General features: G+C 41.4%; 1 protein-coding gene across 18 annotated transcripts in view; it reads right to left on the minus strand.

Annotated features, from left to right (window-relative positions):
* The window catches only part of PDE4DIPP2 (phosphodiesterase 4D interacting protein), a 226,099-nt gene that overhangs the window by 130,775 nt on the left and 73,480 nt on the right, over positions 1-21,844 (minus strand). For all 18 annotated transcript variants that reach the window (XM_063715329.1, XM_054528934.2, XM_054529910.2 and 15 more), the window contains exon 4: positions 15,101-15,211. In XM_063715329.1, the coding sequence (XP_063571399.1) occupies positions 15,101-15,211 (111 nt within the window). The remainder of the gene's footprint in view (positions 1-15,100; positions 15,212-21,844) is intronic.

The raw sequence follows: 21,844 nt of genomic DNA on the forward strand, positions 1-21,844 counted from the left end.
CAGGCATTCAAAGAATTGGTACCAATCCTATTGACACTATTTCATAAGATTGAGAAAGAGGGAACCCTCCCTAAATCATTCTATGAAGCCAGCATCACCCTAATACCAAAACCAGAAAAGGACATAACCAAAAAAGAAAACTGCAGACCAATATCCTTGATGAACATCGATACTAAAATCCTTAACAAAATACTAGCTAACCGAATCCAACAACATATCAAAAATATAATCCACCATGATCAAGTGGGTTTCATACCAGGGATGCAGGGAGCTTTAACATACGCAAGTCAATAAATGTGATACACCACATAAACAGAATTAAAAACAAAAATCACCATGATCATCTCAATAGATGCAGAAAAAGCATTTGACAAAATCTAGCATCCCCTTATGATTAAAACTCTCAGCAAAATCAGCATACAAGGGACGTATCTCAATGTAATAAAAGTCATCTATGACAAACCCACAGCCAACGTAATAATGACTGGGGGAAAAGTTAAAAGCATTTCCTCTGAGAATTGAAACAAGACAAGGATGCCCACTCATACCACTCCTCTTCAACATAGTTCTGGAAGTCCCAGCCAGAGCAAGACAAGAGGAAGAAATAAAGGGGATCCAAATTGGTACAGAGGAAGTCAAACTGTCACTGTTTGCTGATGATATTATTGTTTACTTAGAAAATCCTAAAGACTCCTCCAGAAAGCTCCTAGAACTGATAAAACAATTCAGCAAAATTTCTGGATACAAAATTAATGCATGCGAATCAGTAGCTCTTCTATACACCAACAGCGACCAAGCTGATAATCAAATCAAGAACTCAACCCCTTTTATAATAGCTGCAAAAAATAAAATAAAGTAAAATACTTAGGAATATACCTAATCAAAGAGGTGAAAGACCTCTACAAGGAAAACTACAAAACACTGATGAAGGAAATCATAGACGACACAAATGAATGGAAACACATCCCATGCTCATGGATGGGTAGAATCAATATCGTGAAAATGACCATACTGACAAAAGCAATCTACAAATTTAACACAATTCCCATCAAAATACCGCCATCATTCTTTACAGAATTAGAAAAAAACAATTCTAAAACTCATATGGAACCAAAAAGGAGCCCACATAGCCAAAGCAAGACTAAGCAAGAAGAACAAGTCTATAGGCATCACATTACCTGATTTCAAACTATACTATAGTCACCAAAACAGCACGATACTGGCATAAAAATAGGCACAGAGACCAATGGAACAGAATAGATAACCCATAAATAAACTCAAATACTTACAGCCAACTGATCTTTGACAAAGCAAACAAAAACATAAAGTGGGGAAAGGACACCCTTTTCAACAAATGGTGCTGGGATAATTGGCTAGCCACATGTAAGAGAACGAAACTGGATCCTCATCTCTCACCTTACACAAAAATCAACTCAAGATGGATTAAGGATTTAAATCTAAGATCTGAAACTATAAAAATTCTAGAAGGTAACATCGAAAAAACCCTTATAGACATTGGCTTAGGCAAGGATTTCATGACCAAGAACCTAAAAGCAAATGCAATAAAAACAAACACAAACAGCTGGGACTTAATTAAACTAAAGAGCTTTTGCACGGCAAAAGGAACAGTCAGCAGAGTAAACAGACAACCCACAGAATGGGAGAAAATCTTCACAGTCTGTACATCTGACAAAGGACTAACATCCGGAATCTACAACAAACTCAAACAAATCAGCAAGAAAAAAACAAACAATCCCATCAAAAAGTGGGCTAAGGACATGAATAGACAATTCTCAAAAGAAGATATACAAATGGCCAACAAACATATGAAAAAATGCTCAACATCACTAATAATCAGGGAAATGCAAATCAAAACCACAATGTGATACCGCCTTACTACTGCAAGAATGGCCATAATCAAAAAAATAAAAAAATAGTAGACGTGGATGTGGATGCAGTGAACAGGGAACACTTCTACACTGCTGGTGGGAATGTAAACTAGTACAGCCACTATGGAAAACAATGTGGAGATTCCTTAAAAAACTAAAAGTAGAACTACCATTTGATCCAGCAATCACACTACAGGGTATCTACCCAGAGGAAAAGAAGTCATTATACAAAAAAGATACTTGAACACGCATACGTATAGCAGCACAGTTCACAACTGCAAAAACGTGGAACCAACCCAAGTGCCCACCAATCAATGAGTGGATAAAGAAACTGTGGTGTGTAAATACACACACATATATATATGATGGATATATATATATGATGGAATACTACTCAGCCAATAAAAGGAATAAATTAATGCATTCACAATGATCTGGATGAGATTGGAGACTATTATTCTAAGTGAAGTAAGGCAGGAAAGGAAAACCAAGCATTGTATGTTCTCACTCATAAGTGGGAGCTAAGCTATAAGGATACAAAGGCATAAGAATGACACAGTGGACTTTGGGGACTCAGGGCGAAAGGGTGGGAAGTGGGTGAGGGATAAAAGATCACAAATAGGGTGCAGTATATACTGCTTGGGTGATGGGTGCACCAAAATCTCACAAATCACCACTAAAGAAATTACTCACGTAACCAAACACCACCTGTTCCCCAATAACCTATGGAAATGAAAATACAAAAAATAAAAGGAAAACTCAAGCTGGAAACGGTTTAGGGCAAACCTGCCTCCCATTCTATTCAAAGTTATCTCTCTGCTCACTGAGATAAATGCGTATCTGATTGGCTCCTTTGGAAAGTTTAATTAGAAACTCAAAAGAATGCAACCTTTTGTCTCTCATCTGTGACCTAGAAGCCCCCTCCCCCACTGCAAGTTTTCTTGCCTTTGCTTCAAGTTGTCCCGCCTTTCCAGACCGAACCAATGTACTTCTTACATACGTTGATTGATGTCTCATGTCTCCCTAGAATGTACAAAACCGAGCTGTGCCCCAAACACCTTGGGCACATGTCATAAAGACTTCCTGAGGCTGTGCCAGGGGCGCGTGTCCTCAACCTTGGCAAAATAAACTTTCTAAATTAACTGAGACCTGTCTCAAATTTTCAGAGTTCACAGTGGGCAAGACTAGATTTACTTTTGTGTTGAGCAGATACTGAGCTTGACTGATGAGAATCTGGAGTGGAAGGTCTGACGGAGTAACTCTGAGAGAGGCAGCTACCTGTGTGGTCTCAGGGAGAAGATCTGAGACTTACCAAGAAAAAGTGACCTGAAAGAACTGGCTGACTTCAGGCCCTTGACCAGTGCCTAGACCCTCTTTTTGCAGCTCCAGATCATAGCCTTCATGCTGGCAGCCTCCCTGCCGCTCATCTAGGGACCTTAAAGAAGAGCTTCCTCTTCCCAAGCCTCCGGGTGGGCTTTCTAAAGCCCTGTGTGCATGAAGAGGTGGCTTGTAGCCCTTCGCAGCAGCAGGGCTTACATGAGGCTGGGAGATGGAAAGCTGGCATTACAATGCAGCCTGTGCCTTGCATTCACTCCCCACTTCATCAAGCCAAGTTTCTAAATAACAGGGATAGTAACTGCCCACTGTGGCCCAATGTCACTTCTAAAGTTGCTTGGCAAAAAGGCACATGACTATTACTTAGCTCTCCACAGAACGGCATGTACCAAGTCGGATCACTGCTGTCGGTGTGTGGGTGGATTAGCTGCTATTGAACATGATAGGGCGGGCCTCTTTCCAGTGTGCAACAGCCCCGCTCTGTGCCTACTCCATGTATCATAGAATCTCCTCTCTCTGCGCAGTTGAACTTGATCAGATGAGATGGCAAAAGCCAGAGCAGGGAGCAAGGCAAAAGAGAAAAATATGTTCACGGTGACTTTTGAAAACATATGGATGAAACTCCTGAGGAGGCGGAGGAACTAAATCTTTTCTTTTGGCAGTAGGCACAGAGTGCAGATTCATCTATCTGTGAATTACTCTAGCTCCTCCTGCGTGGGTTCTATTTTAGCCCAGTAATGCAAAAAGAAAGAAAAACTAAGTTCTGACAAGCACTTACATTTCTTGAATTTTTGTTGGAGGTCCCAGAGGTCATTATAAGCAGCCTGAACAGGTAGTTAGGACTCCTGGATTCTAGTCTCAGCTTGGCTACTAATTTACTGTGTGATGTTAGGCAAATTACTATTCTGAGCTTTAGTCATCTTATCTTTAAAATGAAGGGGTTTATTCTTTAGAGGAAGCTGAGTGAATGGCATATGGGAACACTGTACTATTTTTATAACTTTGCTGTAAGTCTAAAATTATTTTTAAATAAATGGTTTTCTTAAAAAGTGAAAGGATTATGTAGATTATCTTCAAGATCCTCTCTACCTCTGAATAATGATTTTATGTTCTTATCTTCCTTCAGGTGAAAGTAAGTCTCTTTCCAGCTATCCAAACATATATCAGAGTAGCATTTTTCCTCTCTCCTTCTGCCCCAGGCAAGATGTTGATTAGCCCCAACACAAACCTATTTTCTGCTTTAAACATATCCTATACCTAGGGCAAAATTTAAATCATCTAAAACACATTTAAAAACACCCCATCCATACCCACTTTGTTCTTTCAAACAAATAAATTCATCCAGCGGGAAAAGCTGTTGCTGGCAGTCCGTGCTTACAGAATCTCAGCCTTGCCCTAGCAACTAGGCTAATTATAACTCCGGCTACCTGGTAACCGCACTAGATTTCCCTGCATTGGCTGGCAGTTCTAAAGCCATCTCAGCTCTGCCTGCCACCTCCCATCCTGAGAAGCTGTCAGAGAAGCTGAGAAACTATAAGTCTCTTTTAAGCAACTATCTAAGCTGGGGTGAGAACACCCATGTATCATAGAGCCGCCTTTCTCTGCGCCCAGAGAAAGGCTGCCCAGAATCACAGGACTTCAGAACTGGGAGGGATGTGTCCGTCAATCCTGGTCCAGCCCACTCATTTAAACACAAAGAACCAGAAGCCCAGAAAAAGTGACTTGCCTTAGCCTGGTCTTCCTCTTGATTCCTTTCCCTCAATTCTCCCATCCTGATCAATCATCAAGTCCTACAAGTATTTTACCTCTTACATATTTTAAAGATGAGTTGCCTCCCCTCTATTCCTACTGCCACAGCCCTCATTCGGGCCTTCGTCTTCTTTGGCTTGGCCAGTCTGTTCTCACTCACTTCCTGCCTTGACTCTCTTGAATCCACCTTTCCCATGCATCAGAGGGATCTAGCAGGTTCCCTGCAGCTTAAAGCCCATCAGTGGTACCTTATCTTATTCAGGATAAAGTCTACACTCTTTAAAATGGCACAAAAGACTGTGTCTGTCATATCAGTCTCATTCTTCGCCTAGTACTTAAATCCACCAACACTAAACCACTTCTAATTCTGTGCAAGCACCCTATGGTTTCTTGCCTCAAGGCTTTTGCTTGTGGCAAAAACTCTGTCCTTCCACTTCATCATCCATTGACCGATTAGTGCTTATTCCCCTTTGAAGACAAAGTTCAGGGGTCATCATGAATAATCCTTTGCAGATTTTCTTTCCATCCACTCTATTCATTTGGGATAGAAGTGCCCCCTTTGAGTTTCCTTACACTTTGTACATAGCTCTGTTACTGCCTTTTACTATACTCTAGCACCTGTGGTTTACCCATCTTTGAAGTCCCAACTTCTAGTACTTGGAACATAGCAGGTACCTAATTAATGTTTATTAATGAATGAATGGATAAGTCCAAAGCTTTCCATGATTTCTCCCCTGCAGCCTCATCTTACCACCACCACAAGCCCTCCAAACCACATGATCTAGTCATACTGAACGATTCAAGTGTGCCAAGTGCACATTGCTTTTGTACGCCTCTGCTTTTGTATATTGTTTCTTCTGTTTGAAATGCCTTTTCCCACCGGGCACGGTGGCTCACACCTGTAATCCCAGCACTTTGGGAGGCTGAGGCGGGCGGATTACCTGAGGTCAGGACTTTGAGACCATCCTGGCCAACATGGTGAAACCCCATCTCTACTAAAAATACAAAAATTAGCCGGGCGTGGTTACACACACCTGAAATCCCAGCTACTTGGGAGGCTAAGGCAGGAGAATCGCTTGAGCCCAGGAGACAGAGGTTGCAGTGAGCCGAGATCATGCCACTGCACTCCAACCTGGCTGACAGATCAAGACTCTGTCTCAAAGGAAAAAAAAAAGAATTTCTGGATTTTCCAGGCATGGTGGCTCATGCCTGTAAATCTCAGCACTTTGGGAGGCTGAAGCGGGTGGATCACAAGGTCAGGAGATTGAGACCAGCCTGGCTAACATGGTGAAAACCCGTCTCTACTAAAAATATGAAAAATTAGCCGTATGTTTCACAGCATCTGTAATCCCAGCTACTCGGGAGGCTGGGGCAGGAGAATCGCTTGAACCTGGGAGGTGGAGATTGCAGCGAGCCGAGATGGTGCCACTGCACTCCAGCCTGGGCCACAAAGTGAGACTCCATCTCAAAAAAAAAAAAAAAAAAGAAGAAGAAAAAAGAAATGCCTTTTCCCATTTCTTGTTATGTTACTACCTTTTAGGATTCAATGAAAACTTCAAACACTTGGCAAGGCCTTTCCTGGTGGATTTTATTGTACTATAGCGCAATCTGTCCATACCTCTATGGTAGCCCTTATTATACCATTTTTATTTATTTGTTGATGTCTTCTCCACCAGAATCTAGCACAGTAGCTGGCATATAGTAGATAATCAATAGACATTTGATTGAATACACCAATGCATACGTGCAAACATGAGCAAAAAAATGACTAAAATGATATTGCAAACAAGGGAAACATTTGAGACAGTAATTTAGAATGCCTATTTTTTTCAAGTGTAACATGCTACTTCTATCAGTGCATAAACCTGAATATACATAAATTATAGAAAGAAGTGGCCTTGTAATAAGTTCATGCAGAAGTATAAATTATGTAGACATTGTTAGGGGGATAACTGAAAGTGGATTAGAATTAAATTAGGGCCCAGAATTTAGTTTGAGATTTGTTTTCCAGTGGTCGAAAGAAAAATTCCTAAGTATTCAAAGAGAAAAAGCATTTCTCAATAGGCAAGTGTTATGAATTCTAATTAAAAGCTCTGAAAAAATGAGATAAGTTGTGTTAAGCAAAAGCAGAAAACAGAGTTGCCTTTGGTTAAGAGTTCCACTATTTTTATAAGTAACTGACTTTTTGGGGAAAGTTGCTTTAAGCATTTTGTGTGTGTGTATGTGTGAGATGGGGTCTCACTCTGTCACCCAGGCTAGAATGCAGGGGCACAATCATGGCTCACTGCAGCCTCAACCTTCTGGGCTCAAGCAATCCTGCCACCTCAGCCTCCCAAGTAGCTGGGACCACAGCCACACACCACTATGTCAGCTAATTAAAAAAAAAAAAAAATTTGCAGAGATGCAGTCTTGCTATGTTTCCCAGGCTGGTCTCAAACTTCTGGGCTCAAGTGATCCTCCCACCTTGGCCTCGCGAAGTGCTGGGATTAGCGATATGCACCAACATGCCAGGCCTAAACATTTTTTGTGTGTGTGGTAAAATATGCATATCATAAAATTTGCCATTTTAACTATTTTAAAGTATATAGTTATATGGCATTAAGTACATTCACATAGTTGTTCAAATATCACTATCCATCTCCAGAACTTTTTCCCAAATGAAACTGTAGCCACTAACTCCCCATTCCCTCCTCCCCACAACCCCTGGCAACCATAGTTCCACTTTCTGTCTTTATTATTTGACTACTCTAGGTACTTCATTTAAGTGAAATAATAAATATTTGTCCTTTAGGGACTGACTTTACTTAGCATGACATCTTTAAGGTTCACTCATGTTACAGCACATGTCAGAGTTTCATATGTTTCTAAGGCTAAATAATATCCAGTGTCTGTATAGCCCACATTTTGTTTATCCACTCATTTGTCAATGAACACTTGTGTTGCTTCCACCTGTTGGCTACTGTAAATAATGCTCCTATGAACACAGAAATACAAATATCTATTTGAGTTCCTGTTTTCATTTATTTTGTGTTATACCCAGAGTAGAATTGCTGGATTATACAGTAAGTCTATGTTTAATTTTTTGAGAAACTCCATACTGTTTTTCACAGCACCTGCACCATTTCACATTCTTTCTAGCAATGTGCAAGGGTTCCAATTTCTCCACATCTTTACTAGTATTTGTTATTTTCTGGGTTGTTTGATTTTTAGTATAATAGCCATCCTAATGAGTGTGAAGTTTAAAAAAATGTTTAACCAAAATCATAAATATTGGTTACAAATATTTAATGGATGGATTCCCTCTATTTCTTCCAACTTTCATTCCCTGAAAGAAGAAATAGGTAAGCACGACCTCACGAACCTCAGAATGCTGAGAATGGGGAATTGGCACACAGAGTGTGCATAGACACAGACACACATGGACCATGTTTATACTAGGCTTCTAGAGAACCATTTAAAACTAGTTTGGCTAATGTAATCTTGTGTCTCTTATGTTCCTCCCTTCCCATCATACACATTTCTTAAAGTTCGTGTAAGTAAAACATAGGAGAAAAAAACATAGCCACTAATTAAATAAGGCATCCAACTGTAAAAGAAGAGCAAACTCTGCTGCATATAAGAAGACAACCATTAATTCTGGCAACAGCAGCCACACAGCCACTTTAGACAATAACCTGAGCAGGTGCATGCTTTCTAGTATGTGTCTCCAGCTATGCAGGATAGAAATCACAATCCTTTCTATTTATCTAACATCTAATACACTAAAACATGTTTACCCATGGGGGAGAAGAGCAGGACAGGAATTGATGACTCTAATTTAGGAAACTAAGGTTCACAGAAGTTAAGTGACTTGGCCAAGATCATGTAGCTAGAAAAGGCAGATTAAGAATTCAGGTTTCCTTAGAGTTCAAAACTTTTGTACCAACATTTTTGATAACCCGCCAAGATACTCATCCTTCTCTAATAGCCTTCCTTTGGTTCAAGTCCAGCTTCCTAAATCCTACAGCCTGATGGAGTTCCTGAGCTTCCCTGTAAGTCTGCAGGTATATCGTTCCTCATCATGTTGCCCAAAGCCTAAAGAAATCAGGCTAGGACCAAAGAAAATCAGTCAATGAGCCAAAAAGAAATTTAATCAACCCAGCCTTTCTTATTTACTTTCTTTGAATGAACATTTGTATCTGAGAATGCCAAGGTAAATTTGATGCAATAGGGACACTTGGATTATATTATGTTATTTACACACAAGCAAACAAAAATTGAGAATTGAGACAAATAGGACAAATGGTCCCAAGTCCACTATTGAGGAAAAAGAAACTGATTTGGAGTAAAAAATAGTCCAGCATGAATGTGTCCAGTAATTAAGACTTATCTGGATAAGTTTGCCATCTCTCAATTTGTCACAATAATGGCAAATATTTATTGAGAGCTTACCATGTGATAGGCATTATGCTGAGTTCAGCTAATTGACTCATTTCATCCTCCTCTAGACCCTATAAGATAGGTGTTATTACTGCCCTTGCTTTAGCTCAGAGAAATTATAGTATTTTTCCCGACACAAATAGTAAGTAGAAAAATAAAGATTTCACCCCAGGTCTCGCCAATTTATAGCTCTTAGCCATTATGCCCAGCAATAACAGAATAGTAAAAACAATGACAATTTGGTAGGCAAGTAAAATCAGTAGGCTGTTTACCATAGCTATAGGAGTATGCTATGCATAAACCTCAAAGATTGCACAGGAAAAGTATCATCCAATCTCAAAGATGAGAAAACCAAAGAAGTTTCAATCTCAAAGAAGTCAGGCAGCTTAAGGGTCATAAAACAATGCAACAGAAGTCTCTCAACTCATATCTAAGGGCTAAGTCCACTTTAACCTTCCAATATCAATTACATCATATTTAAATATTGAATCTATCTGGTCAAGGATGACAACATTTTATTTCTCCTGACCCTTTTGCTATCAGATCTGGCCTTGTCAGTTTTTCAATTTCATTCTTAGAATGGAAACTTAATTCACACAAGTTGAACAAGTAGTCATCAGGGGGCAAAACCCAGTGGATGATGGTTTTGTGTGCTGTTTGGAGACTGGGTGTTTACCACACAGCAGTGGATTTCATAAATTCCAGGGTCAGACAAGATTCCAGTGGTGACACACTTGACTAATATGAGAAAATGCAGGATTAGGCAATTGACAATGAGGAAGTCAGCCAAGTTGCCACCCAAAAATTACTTACCACAGCAGCTGCAGTCCAGAAATGCTAACAAGCCAGTCTCCCTAGGAGTGGGCCATACTCAGCTGTGGACCACTCACAACATCTTCTCACTTTATTTTGCTCCAGAGTCAGTGTACTGCAATGATTTCTCCTTTGCTTGCTTTATATGTTCAAAATTGTCTTCCCTAAAAACTGAACTTATAATTAATGTTTGCTACCAAAAGGGGGTAGCAGTGCCTAGTCATGTAGGCATATGTCCCACTCCATCGGTACTGAGGGTAAGCAGCCTCTTCCTTTTTAAAAAATTTATTATGATGATTTACAAAAATTGAAGCTTACAGGATAAACACTCAACAAAAAAGTAGCCAGTCTCAAGAAACCAATTTTTATGTATAAATTAATATTATTTTATTAATCCATGGCCAGGATGATTCTTAAGATTATTTCTTAATTCTCTGAACAGCTTAAAAGAGAGAAACTCCTAACTTCTTTTTTATTTACTTGCTTTGAGGTTGATACTCTTAGGTTTTTAACATAACTCTCTAGCTTTGACAACTCCTCTTATAATTTAAAATCCTTATAGCTTCCATTTACAAGTAAGGATTATATCTATTTTAGTCTCCTCAATCAGCTACCTAGAAGAAGACTTGCCACTTGGAAAGAGAAAGATAGCACCCACTCTCCAGTCCTCTTCTCCCAAAATTGCCCGTATTTCCCTTCCCTGAAGCCAATCAAATACTTTATTGTTTCTCGCTAAGAATAATTTTTCACTCTTAAGTACAAATAGCTCAACAAAAATTCCTGGTAGCATACATATGCACATCAATAAAATAATTACTACTCACAATAGACTTTCTGTTACATATGTTTCACAAGCATTGGTTTTCTTAAAAAGAACCACGCATACAGCACTCAAATTATTGCAGATTCTAACTCAGTAGAGTTTGATTTAATGTTTTTACTGTATTTTTTTTAAAGAAGTGTCCTTCCAACGCTAAAGAAAAAAAATCAGAATCAAGAAAATTCTGTTTCTTAGCAACAGAAAAATCAAACTTCTGTTACTAAGTTTGGTAACAGAACAGTACTCTAAATTATCCTCTGAACCACCTGATTTACCATGTGATGCTGGGCACATTACCCATGATGTCTCTTCACCAACATTGCTGCTAATTAATCTTCCTAATCTTGTGGGATCACAATATGAATAACAAGAATGAACATAAGACACACCTGTGGGAATTATGAGGGTGAGATTATAAAGAGTCAAACCTCGTCCCCATATTTAAATTTCATAATAACTATAACTACTAGTAGAAATATAACTACTACCTTCTCATATATATGTGATGTTATTAAGTTTACAAAGTGTTTTGATATATTTTCTTATTTCATCTTCATGGCTGCTATTTATTCATAGAAAAAGTAATTCTCAGTATCTGTAGCATTATTGTTAATGCCAATCCTACAAAGGCTGGAACATTCTCAGAGAGGCTAAGTAACTTGCCTAACTAAGTCTCCTGGTTGACAATAGGTCTTAATGCAGTGTTTTCAGAATCCGTTGTTCTTACATCAAAACAGAACTGTGGCTGGGTGTGGTGGCTCATGCCTGTAATCCCAGCTTTTTAGGAGGCCAAGGTGGGAAGATCACTTGAGCCCAGGAATTTGAGACCAGCCTGGGCAACATAGTGAGAACTCAATCTCTGCCAAACACACACACACACACACACACACACACACACACACAAATAATTAGCCAGGTGTGGTGGCACACCTGTGGTCCCAGCTACTTGGGAGGCTGGGGTGGGAAGATCACTTGAGCCCAGAAGGTCAAGGCTGCAGTGAGTCGTGATGGTGCCATTGCACTCCAGCCTGGGTGGCAGCGTGAGACCCTGTCTCAAAAAAATAAAATAAACCAGAACTGCTCTAGTTCCTATCAATCCCTCATCATGACATAGTGTGATAAACTAATTTCAACTCTGAATGATTGATAATGGCTTTATGTGTTCTGTTTCCCAAGTAATAAGAACATTTTAACACAAGCCTTTAGCGCTTTTCAAATAATCATAGCCAAATGAGAAAATTAATATGACAGGCAGATTGAACAAACATTTGGTGAGAAGGAAGAGGAGGGGATACAGTAGTTTGAGATCCCTCAAATCATACGATGCAGTAGCTGCCTGACAACTCTGCTCACACATAACACTAGATAGAGACAGGGCCATATCTACTTCCTGTATGGGACCCATGGCAATACTAGAGTCTAGCAAAAGGGTTGTCCTCTCTGCATGTGACAATATGCTGTGTTCCACTCCCCCCACATACACCTTGTGCAGCTCCAATAATCTCATTTATCACACTTCTCCAGGTGAGAAATCGTGCCTTCTCACACCCCACCCATAGTTGTTTCCTAAAGATCTTTCGCTAGGGCGGAGCAGAGAGTGAGACCAAATGATTCAGACAGCCATCTGATTCAAGCTTAAAAAAAAAAAAGTCCTGGTGGGGCACAGTGGTTCATGCCTGTAATCCCAGTACTTTGGGAGGCTGAGGCAGGCAGATCGCCTGAGGTCAGGAGTTCGAGACCAGCCTGGCCAACATGGTAAAACCCCGTCTCTACTAAAAATACAAAAATTAGCCAGGTGTGGTAGCAGGCGTCTGTAGTCCCAGCTACTCCGGAGAATTGCTTGAACCCAGGAGGCGGAGGTTGCAGTGAGCTGAGATCATGCCACTGCCCTCTAGCCTGGGCGACAGAGTGAGACTCTGTCTCGAAACAACAACAACAACAACAACAAAATCCTTTCCCTCAAATTACCTAAGAAATTGTCGTTTCCTTCTTTGCCTTGAAGACAGTTAATGGGGAAAGTTCCTCACTCTGCACAGTGAACAAATCCATCCACTATTCCTACCCTAAGGCAAAACCTCCCACTCATCCTCCGTCTCTCACCATCTCTCTGTCACCAACCCTCACTTGGCAATATCCTTCTTGACACCTGGCAGCTCCAGTGAGGCACACTCATTATATAGCCACATAAAAGATAAAAGGTGAATCTGGACCAACTTCTGGAAAATTTGGACTTAAAACATGGAAATGCAGGAGAGACAAGAAATAGAGTTAAGTCCCCCAGATTTAGCTATACACATTAATTGAATTTACTAAATAATCATTTGGGTCTCATAGACACCAGCTATTTCCCTGATCCAAGATGTTATCTAGCAGCCTGTAATGCTTCCCAGTCATCCTCTTGACAGGACAGGGCACACATAGAAAATAGTATTTGTATAGTCCGCTGGCGTAAAAAGTTGGAGAGTTAGAATCTCTGATAAGGTCAGAGGCAACCGGTCCCCGGTCACCTGGGCCACTTCAGGTCCTGCTTGTTCAGACACAGAGAGGGCTGAGGAAACCAATATTGTGGTGACCAGCTACGAGGCTTAATTCTCATAACCCATAGCCCAATGTCCTCTCATCAAGGTGCTGTCGTATCTCACCCACAGCTCAGCCAATCCAATAGGTCTTCCTTCCTCACCCCCATCACTGACCTGTCAATCAAGACAGCCCTCCCATCCAAGGAAGAGGCCATTTCCCCTCCCACTCCACCCAGGCCAACTGCTATCCCACAGGTTACTCTCTTCTTCATTCTAAGGCAAGCTATTCCAAAGACTAAAAATGCCTAAGATTCTGTCTTAAAAGGTTATCTGCATAGTCATCTTCAAAAGCAAACATGAATTTCTCAAGGAACAGAAACACCCTTAGCCCCTGCCCTTTTCTCCATAGCATCATTCTCTGCCCCACCAAGCTGGAGCTAGGAGGGGACTTTCTCTAGGAGAGGTATGACCTGGAGATGATCTGCTTCAGAGTCACCTCAGGGATCTTGCTTAAAAATGCATATTTTCCCAGGCAAAGTGGCTCATGCCTATAATACCAACAACTGTAGAGGCTGAGGTGGGAGGATCTAAAGGCCAGGAGTTTGAGACCAGCCTGGACAACATAGTGTCACCCCTTTGGTATGAATTTTTTTTTTTTTTTTTTGAGACAGACTCTTGCTCTGTCACCTAGGCTGGAGTGTAGTGGCGCAATCCTGTTTCACTGCAACCTCCGCCTCCTGGGTTCAAGCAATTCTCCTGCCTCCGCCTCCCAAGTAACTTGGACTACAGGCATATGCCACCACACCTGCTAATTTTTGTACTTTTTAAGTAGAGATGGAGTTTCACCGCGTTGGCCAGGCTGGTCTCGAATTCCTGACCTCAAGCCTTCTGTCTGCCTTGGCTTCCCAAAGTGCTGGGATTACAGGCATGAGCCACTGTGCCCTGCCAATTTTTTTTCTTTTTTTAATTATCTGGGCCTGGTGTCCTGTGCCTGTGGTCCCAGCTGCTCAGGAGGCTGAGCCAGAAGGCATCACTTGAGCCCAAGAGTTGGTGGCTGCAGTGCTATGATGGTGACACTGCACTCCAGCCTAAGCAAGAGGGCAAGACCTGTTTCTAAAATAAATAAATTTTTAAAATGCAAATATCCACCCCAGCCCCACCCTCCACCCCCAGCTTCCCCCACATTACTAAGGAATCCCTAGGAATCCCTCGGAATCCCTAGGGTGAGGCATGGAATCTACATTTTAAACCAGCTCTCAAGGTGACTGTTCCGCACAGTTCCACGTCAGTGTTTGAGAGAGCCTCTGATTTATTCCAGCCCTCTTTCTTTACAGAGAAGGAAAGCAGAAAGCAGGCACCAGAGAGGTGAAATGAGCTTGTCCAAGGTCACAGGTTGTTAAGGTGACCAGAGCTGGATGAAACCCCACCTCTCTCGCTGACTAGCACAGCACTAGCTAGGAAGAGCCTAGAATAGCGACCGACTGGCAGGCCAAACCGTCCCCTGCCCCTGCCCCTGCCCCTGCCCCTGCCCCGGAGAAGCAGGCCCCTGCACTCACCCGCTTGTAGATGTCCTCCCGGCTGGCCTCATACTTCTGTTGCATGCGCTCCTCCAGGAAGTAGATGCGCAGCTTGAGGCTGAAGTTCTCCTTCTTCAGGTCATTGAGGTGCTGGGACAGAGTGCGATATCCATTAGACATGATGGGCAACCCATGGGGAGGAGCGTGCCTGATTGCCCCCTCAACCCAGGAACATGGTGCAGCTGCACCGCAGCATGAAGCCAGCCGGCTGGGATGCTGCTGAGGCTGTGGACCGAGAGGCTGGGGCTACGGCGACATGGCCCCTATTGCTGGAGCTCCCTCTGGGACTCGGGACTGGGCTCACCGCTCTGGGTGCTGGAGCACAGCACACTTTCCTTTTTTACCTCAGGGAGATATTTGCGGAATCCCTGACAGAGGAACATGCTGCGTGAACTCAGACACAAGTGGTGTAACCCGACTCCAAGCCAGGACTCTGCTGTCACCCTCCTGGAGCCTCCCAGGCCCAACTGTAGGCAGTTAACAGCTTCTCGGAAAAGAGAGACTGACCCCCAAGAGCTTCCAGGAAAGGGGGAGGGGAGCAATTCAAGGTGACAGACAGTCGGTTTGCAAAGAAGAGAAGGAAATAAAGGTTGGGGAGGGGGTATTTAAATGACTTGTGGCTGATTTGGACTATAAGACTGAAAGGAGTGTGGCCAGAAGCAAGAAATAAGGTTGCTATAGAAAAGACCACATGTACATAAAATGGCCCACAAAGGTAACCGCATGTCAAATATCCCCTTTCTGTCCAGTGCAAATCTTAAAGAGCTTCTAACCAGAGGAGTTTCAATTTGCTTTGATAATCCAGAGCTCACCTCTAATGAGTTCCTTTGCAGTTTTCAGCTCCAAGCTTTTTGAGCTCTGAGGCAGTTCAACTAATAGCCTTTATTGTCATGAGCCTTCCCCCGAAACACACCATGGCTACCCGCAAAGAAAGAACAAATCTTCTAGCTCAGTGGAATCTTTGCAGACTCTTTACCAGTTACAAAGCTCAGAAAGAGGCAGGGTCAAGGGATCCTCCCTCCATGGAAGAAGGGATGGGCAGAAGAGAGTGTAGGAGGATGACAGAGAGGGAGCCGTCATCCTGGAGCCCAAAGATTTCAGGCAGTCACTGGTTCTTAACTCTGGCACCTGCCAAGTGGAGCCGGGCACTCATCACCAGATCTTGCTCCTAAAGTAATTTAAGATCCTTGAGTGACAGCTGCAACATTAGCAGGAAGTATTATTTATACCACATTACATTGAAGGTGACAGGAGACAACCCCACAGCACAGATAACAAACACGGATTCTTGGTGGCAATAATATTAGGTTGAAAAAAATATATTAACATCCAAGATAAAGGAAACTACAAAATTTACACTTAGTTCAAGCCCTCATTTTCTCCCCAACCTACCTGCTTTTCATTCTTCCAATTCCTTCTCAAACCTTCATAATCATTCCAGTCAACAACTCCTGAGTACTCACCAGGTAGGACACTGGGCATGAGGGATATGTAGATCAAGAATGTCCCAACCCTCAAAGAGCTATGTGGTCATACAGCTGGCCATGATATGTTAAGATATGTGTTTTACATTATGATCTTCCAAACCTGTGTTTTTCAACTTTTACATGTTACATTGCCATCTAGTACATATGCATACACTCTTAACTGAAGTAAATGTTTCAAAAAGTAATTGTCACCATCACTATGTGTGATGTACTCTGATATTTCCTATTTCTTTTTCTGGGAGTGACCCACCAGATGGATTTCATGACCCACTAATAAGTTTCAGCCTGAGTTTAAAAAACGTTGACTCTGGGGGAGCCTGTAAGAAAGAGTAGTCAGTTCTCACTGGGGTGACCAGAGAAAGCTTCATTAGGAGTTGAATTTGCACTTTGCCTTGAAAGATAGAAAATGTTTGAGTGGATAAAGTGGCCTCAGGAGGGCATAATTAGAGCAAAGCATTCTCCCAAACAGATTTAGATTATAAATAGGCAAAATAGGCAAGCCCAAATATTTACCATTTGAAAAAAAAAACCACACATTTAAAATCCATTTAACTATTTTCACTAAATCTGAATTCTTAGAATAAGAGAATGCCAATTAGGCTTAGTTAGAGACAGTGAAGAAAAAAGTCTAAGTTAAAACAACTCAAAATATCCTTTTCCATTCCCAGTTCTCTTACTAAATAGCTTTGTTATAGACCATTTCTCTAGAGGCCTAACTGTCCTCACTTAAAAAATGAAATGGCTTTAAAAATTGGTGATTTTATTTTATTTTTTTTGAGACGGAGTCTTGCTCTGTTGCCTAGGCTGGAGTGCAGTGGTGCAATCTCAGCTCACTGCAACCTCCACCTCCCGGGTTCAAGCCATTCTCCTGCTTCAGCCTCCCAAGTAGCTGGGACTACAGGTGCCCGCCACTATGCCCGGCTAATTTTTCATAGTTTTAGGAGAGATGGGGTTTCACGGCGTTAGCCAGGATGGTCTCGATCTCCTGACCTCGTGATCCGCCCGCCTTGGCCTCCCAAAGTGCTGGGATTACAGGCATGAGCCACCGCGTCCGGCCAAAATCAGTGATTTTTAAGGCCCTTTCCTGGTCTAAGCTCTTCAAGGTGATAACCCAGTTATTATCACCTCCATTTTGCTCAAGGGTAGCCAGGCTGCCAGAGTCTAGATAAGTGTTTAACCATGCTTTGGCTGTCTACTTAGATTCCTTTATCAGGTAAGATAATTTCATAAAAGTTTTACAGGAAGTAAAACTGCGTATGAATCCCGGGTATTCTTATGCATCCTAGATTTCTGTTGGACATTTATGCCTATTTCCTCCATGATATCTTGTTCTTCTGTCTCTCTGGCTCCTTTTCTGTGTTTTTTGCCAGCTCCTGAAAGTGGGTACTTAAATGATGGTAAGTCCTTAGGCTTCTACTTTTTTTCTCTTCACATTTTTATCCATGGAGGTTTTATCCACTTTTAGGGCTACACTTTCACCTTCAAAACAACTCCCAAATCTCCAACCAAGTCTTCTCACCCAAGATCTAGCTGTACATATTCAACTCTTGGCTTAGATCATTCAACTTGAATGTTCCCAAATTCCACCCAAGCAAAGCCTTTCCTATTACCCTAGCCTGGAAAGACTTCTTCCTCTTTTGAACTCTAAGGCAGATATTAACATTCAACAAGTGTTCATATGCTGCCTTATGATGTGGCTCTTGTTATCTTGAAGGGTTATTTGCACCTTTTAAGAGTTATGTGACTTTTTGTGTGTTTGATCTTTCCAACTGGTCTGAAGCTGCCCAAGGAAAAAGTCAATGACCAACTAATACGTCTTCATAAACTCCTACAGCTTCCATAACAACCTGAGACCTCTCCAACAGCATTCATCCCATTGTGCTGTCACAGTCTGTTTACAATGACCTCAACCGGGCTAGAGTGTTTTGAGAGCTGACAAGGCATATTTCGTGTGCTTGTATTCTTGTTGCATAGTATTCAGGAAGCACTCCCTAAATATTTGTGGAATCAATGAACAGGAAAATATTCCATAAAACATTGTACGTTTTGCTTTGTTATATATGGGCTGGCTCACCTGTATTATTCTCATAGATTTCCAATAATATGAAAAAGGTTTGTTTTAATAGTCCCAAAGAAACTATATTTGGTAGAACACTTATTCTAGAATAGGTAGAAAAATGACGTTTTGTTCACTTACATTTCTAAGTTTACATGCCCACCCTGATCTTTTCCCTGAACTCCAACTGATATCTGACTGTCTAGCAGAAATCTCTGCTTGAATTTAGACATCACATCCTCGTGATATCTAAAACTGAACTCCCGATCTTTCCCAGTAAACATGCTCCTCCCTCACTACACCTTTTTTCAATTTGTAACAACTCAATATTTTCAGATTTTTGAGCCCAAACCTTTGAATCATTCTTGATTAATTCTCTCTCCTACATATCATCTGTCTGCAAATCTTACTGTGTATATTATACATAATAGTATCTATATAAATAACATATATGGTAGTATAATATATATGTTGTAGCTGGTGTATTATGTAGATAATATATATTATACTATATTACATATACTATTATACTACCATATCTGTATTTTGTATATATGTTATACTACCACTACTGCCACTGGTATTTCTACCACCCTGATCCACAGTACCGCCATCTTTTCCTTACATGATCTGAATAGCCCCTTAACTGGTGTTCCTGCTCCCACTCTCATTCCCTTGTAGTCTATTCTCAGCACAGCAGCCACAGTGACCCTTTCAAAATACGTCGGATTACTCCTTTGCTGGAGAGCCCCCTGGCTTCCCATCTAACTTAGAGTGAAAGGTGATGTCCCTTCACCAGACTGCAAGGCCTGAGGTCCTACACCCTCTTCTTGCCTCTCCTGTTACCTCCTCTGCTTCTTCCTACCACTCTCCCTCTGTTCTCTGCTCTAGCCACACTGTTTCTCTTTGTTATTTCTCAAAAGCAGGAAGCAAGAGAAGTTTCTTTTCCGAGGCCTTTGAACTTGTTGACCCTTCTGCCTGGCTGCTCTGTCTCTAGGTAGGTGTATGATTCTCTCCTCACCTTCTTTGTCTTTGATTGAATGTCACCTTCTTGGTGAAGTGAATACTCTATTTAGGCACCCTGTGCCTCATCCCAGCTCTCCGAATCCCCCTTCATTGTTTTTTATTCCGTAGCACTATCACCTTCTAAAATACATTTTCTTATTTATTTTGTTTCTTGTCTGTCTCTCCCCACCAGCATGTAAACTTCCTGAGAAAAGTGGGATGTTTTCTTGGTTTGTTCACTGCTGTGTCACCAGTGCCCAGAAAGGTGCCTGACACACAGCTGGTGCTCAATAAATATTTGTTGAATTAAAGAATGGATGAGTAATTAACCTGCTGATTTATTTCTCATTGGATTAATACAACTTAATCGACACACAAGATTATGTAGGTGTTTTAGGATAAAAAGCATACCTAATAGCATTCCTCCTTATAAAAAGATTATAAGTAAAATAAATTATTCTAACAGACTCATTTTAATACACCATGCAGAATCGGGACTTTCTACAACAGTTCTGAACAAATATGGAATCATATATGACAAATTATAAAGGACAATATGAACTGTACAAATAGTAAAAACTGGGCCAGGCGCGGTGGCTCATGCCTGTAATCCCAGCACTTTGGGAGGCCCAGGTGAGCGGATTGCATGAGGTCAGGAGTTCAAGACCAGCCTGGTCAACATGGTGAAACTCCGTCTCTACTAAAAATACAAAAATTAGCCGGGCGTGGTGGTATGTTCCTGCAGTCCCAGCTACTCGGGAGGCTGAGGCATGAGGATTGCTTGAACCTGGAAGGTAGAGGTTGCAGTGAGCGGAGATCATGCCACTGCACTCCAGCGTGGGTGACAGAGCAAGACTCCATCTCAAAAAAAAAAAAAAAGTAAAAACTATAAAAATTAGGAAGGAGAGTTTGCCAGAGAAGGTACCACAGAGAATTGGCACTTTAGCTCATCTCAAAGGATGAGTTGAGCTTGGATAGGCAGTGGGGAGAGCACAAGGCAGTCCAGGCAGGTGGAACATGAGCGAAAGGGCAGAGTGCCCACCAGGCCAAAGCAAAGGGCACATACTATCCTGAAATAGGCCACAGAGATGAGGGGAAATAAGAAGCCGTCTCAGGGAGATCTTGAAAGCCAAGGTGAGAAGCCTGGAGTTTGCCCCTCCAAGAACCTGGCTGTCAATCTGGATAAGAGTGAGGGGAAGGGAAGTGGAGGTGGGGAGGAGGGCAGTGGAGGTTGGGGGGGGCCAGGAACTGCTGACTGGGAAGATTATTTTCTTTGTGTATTGCTTAGGTTTCGTTTTACTTATTTGTTTTCTTGCAGCTTTAACAAACATCAGCGCTGCATGTGCAAACTTGGAAAAGAAAAAAAAAAAGCTTTAACAAACAAAAACACACATACCTGAGATGCGCACGGCAACCTACTAGCTCACAGCAAACAGGCCTGTATGTTGATAACCCCTGCATTGCTTAGGAAATAAAACACTGCAGATTCTTGAGCAAGGCGAAGTGCTTCTATCTTTGTTCTTCCTTTTTCTCCTAGTACATATAACATCTTTACTATGGTCTCAGAATGTTTCTTCCAAACCTTAATGGCTCTCCCCTTCTTTTTCCTTAATTTCTTCATTCCACCCCTGGAATAACGTTCTAGTCCAGACTAAAAATACGACGTAAATAAAGACTCAATCAATGCCAACAGTAGGAGGAGGATTACCACCCAGCTGTTGCCTGTCATGCCCCATTAACACAACCAACTGTCAAGTCTGCCTTTAAAAAAACCCAGCTTGACATTTGCTTAATCATATTCAGACCCCCCAGCTAGCTCATATAATGGATGTACTTGAAAACATATGAATTTTTTACCAATCTTTCTCCTAAAAATAAAGCTTCACTAACAAAAAATGATTAATCTTCTTAATGGACACATTCTTTTCAAATATAATCAAACTTCCACAATTTTAACTGTACTAATTTGATATCTGTGGATAATTCTTATCTTTACCTTCCTTGAAAATAAATAAGTTAATATGGCAAATAGAAGAACAGAAGAGTAGTGCTTTAAGTAACCCTTGACACTTTACATCAATTTACACATAGTCAATAAATATGATCACTATCATACATATTTATCTAGGGTGGGTAGCATGGAACTGTGAAAAGAGCAATAGCTTTGAACCGTGA

Source organism: Pongo abelii, chromosome 1, assembly GCF_028885655.2.
Source record: "Pongo abelii isolate AG06213 chromosome 1, NHGRI_mPonAbe1-v2.0_pri, whole genome shotgun sequence".
Taxonomy (NCBI): Eukaryota; Metazoa; Chordata; class Mammalia; order Primates; family Hominidae; genus Pongo; species Pongo abelii.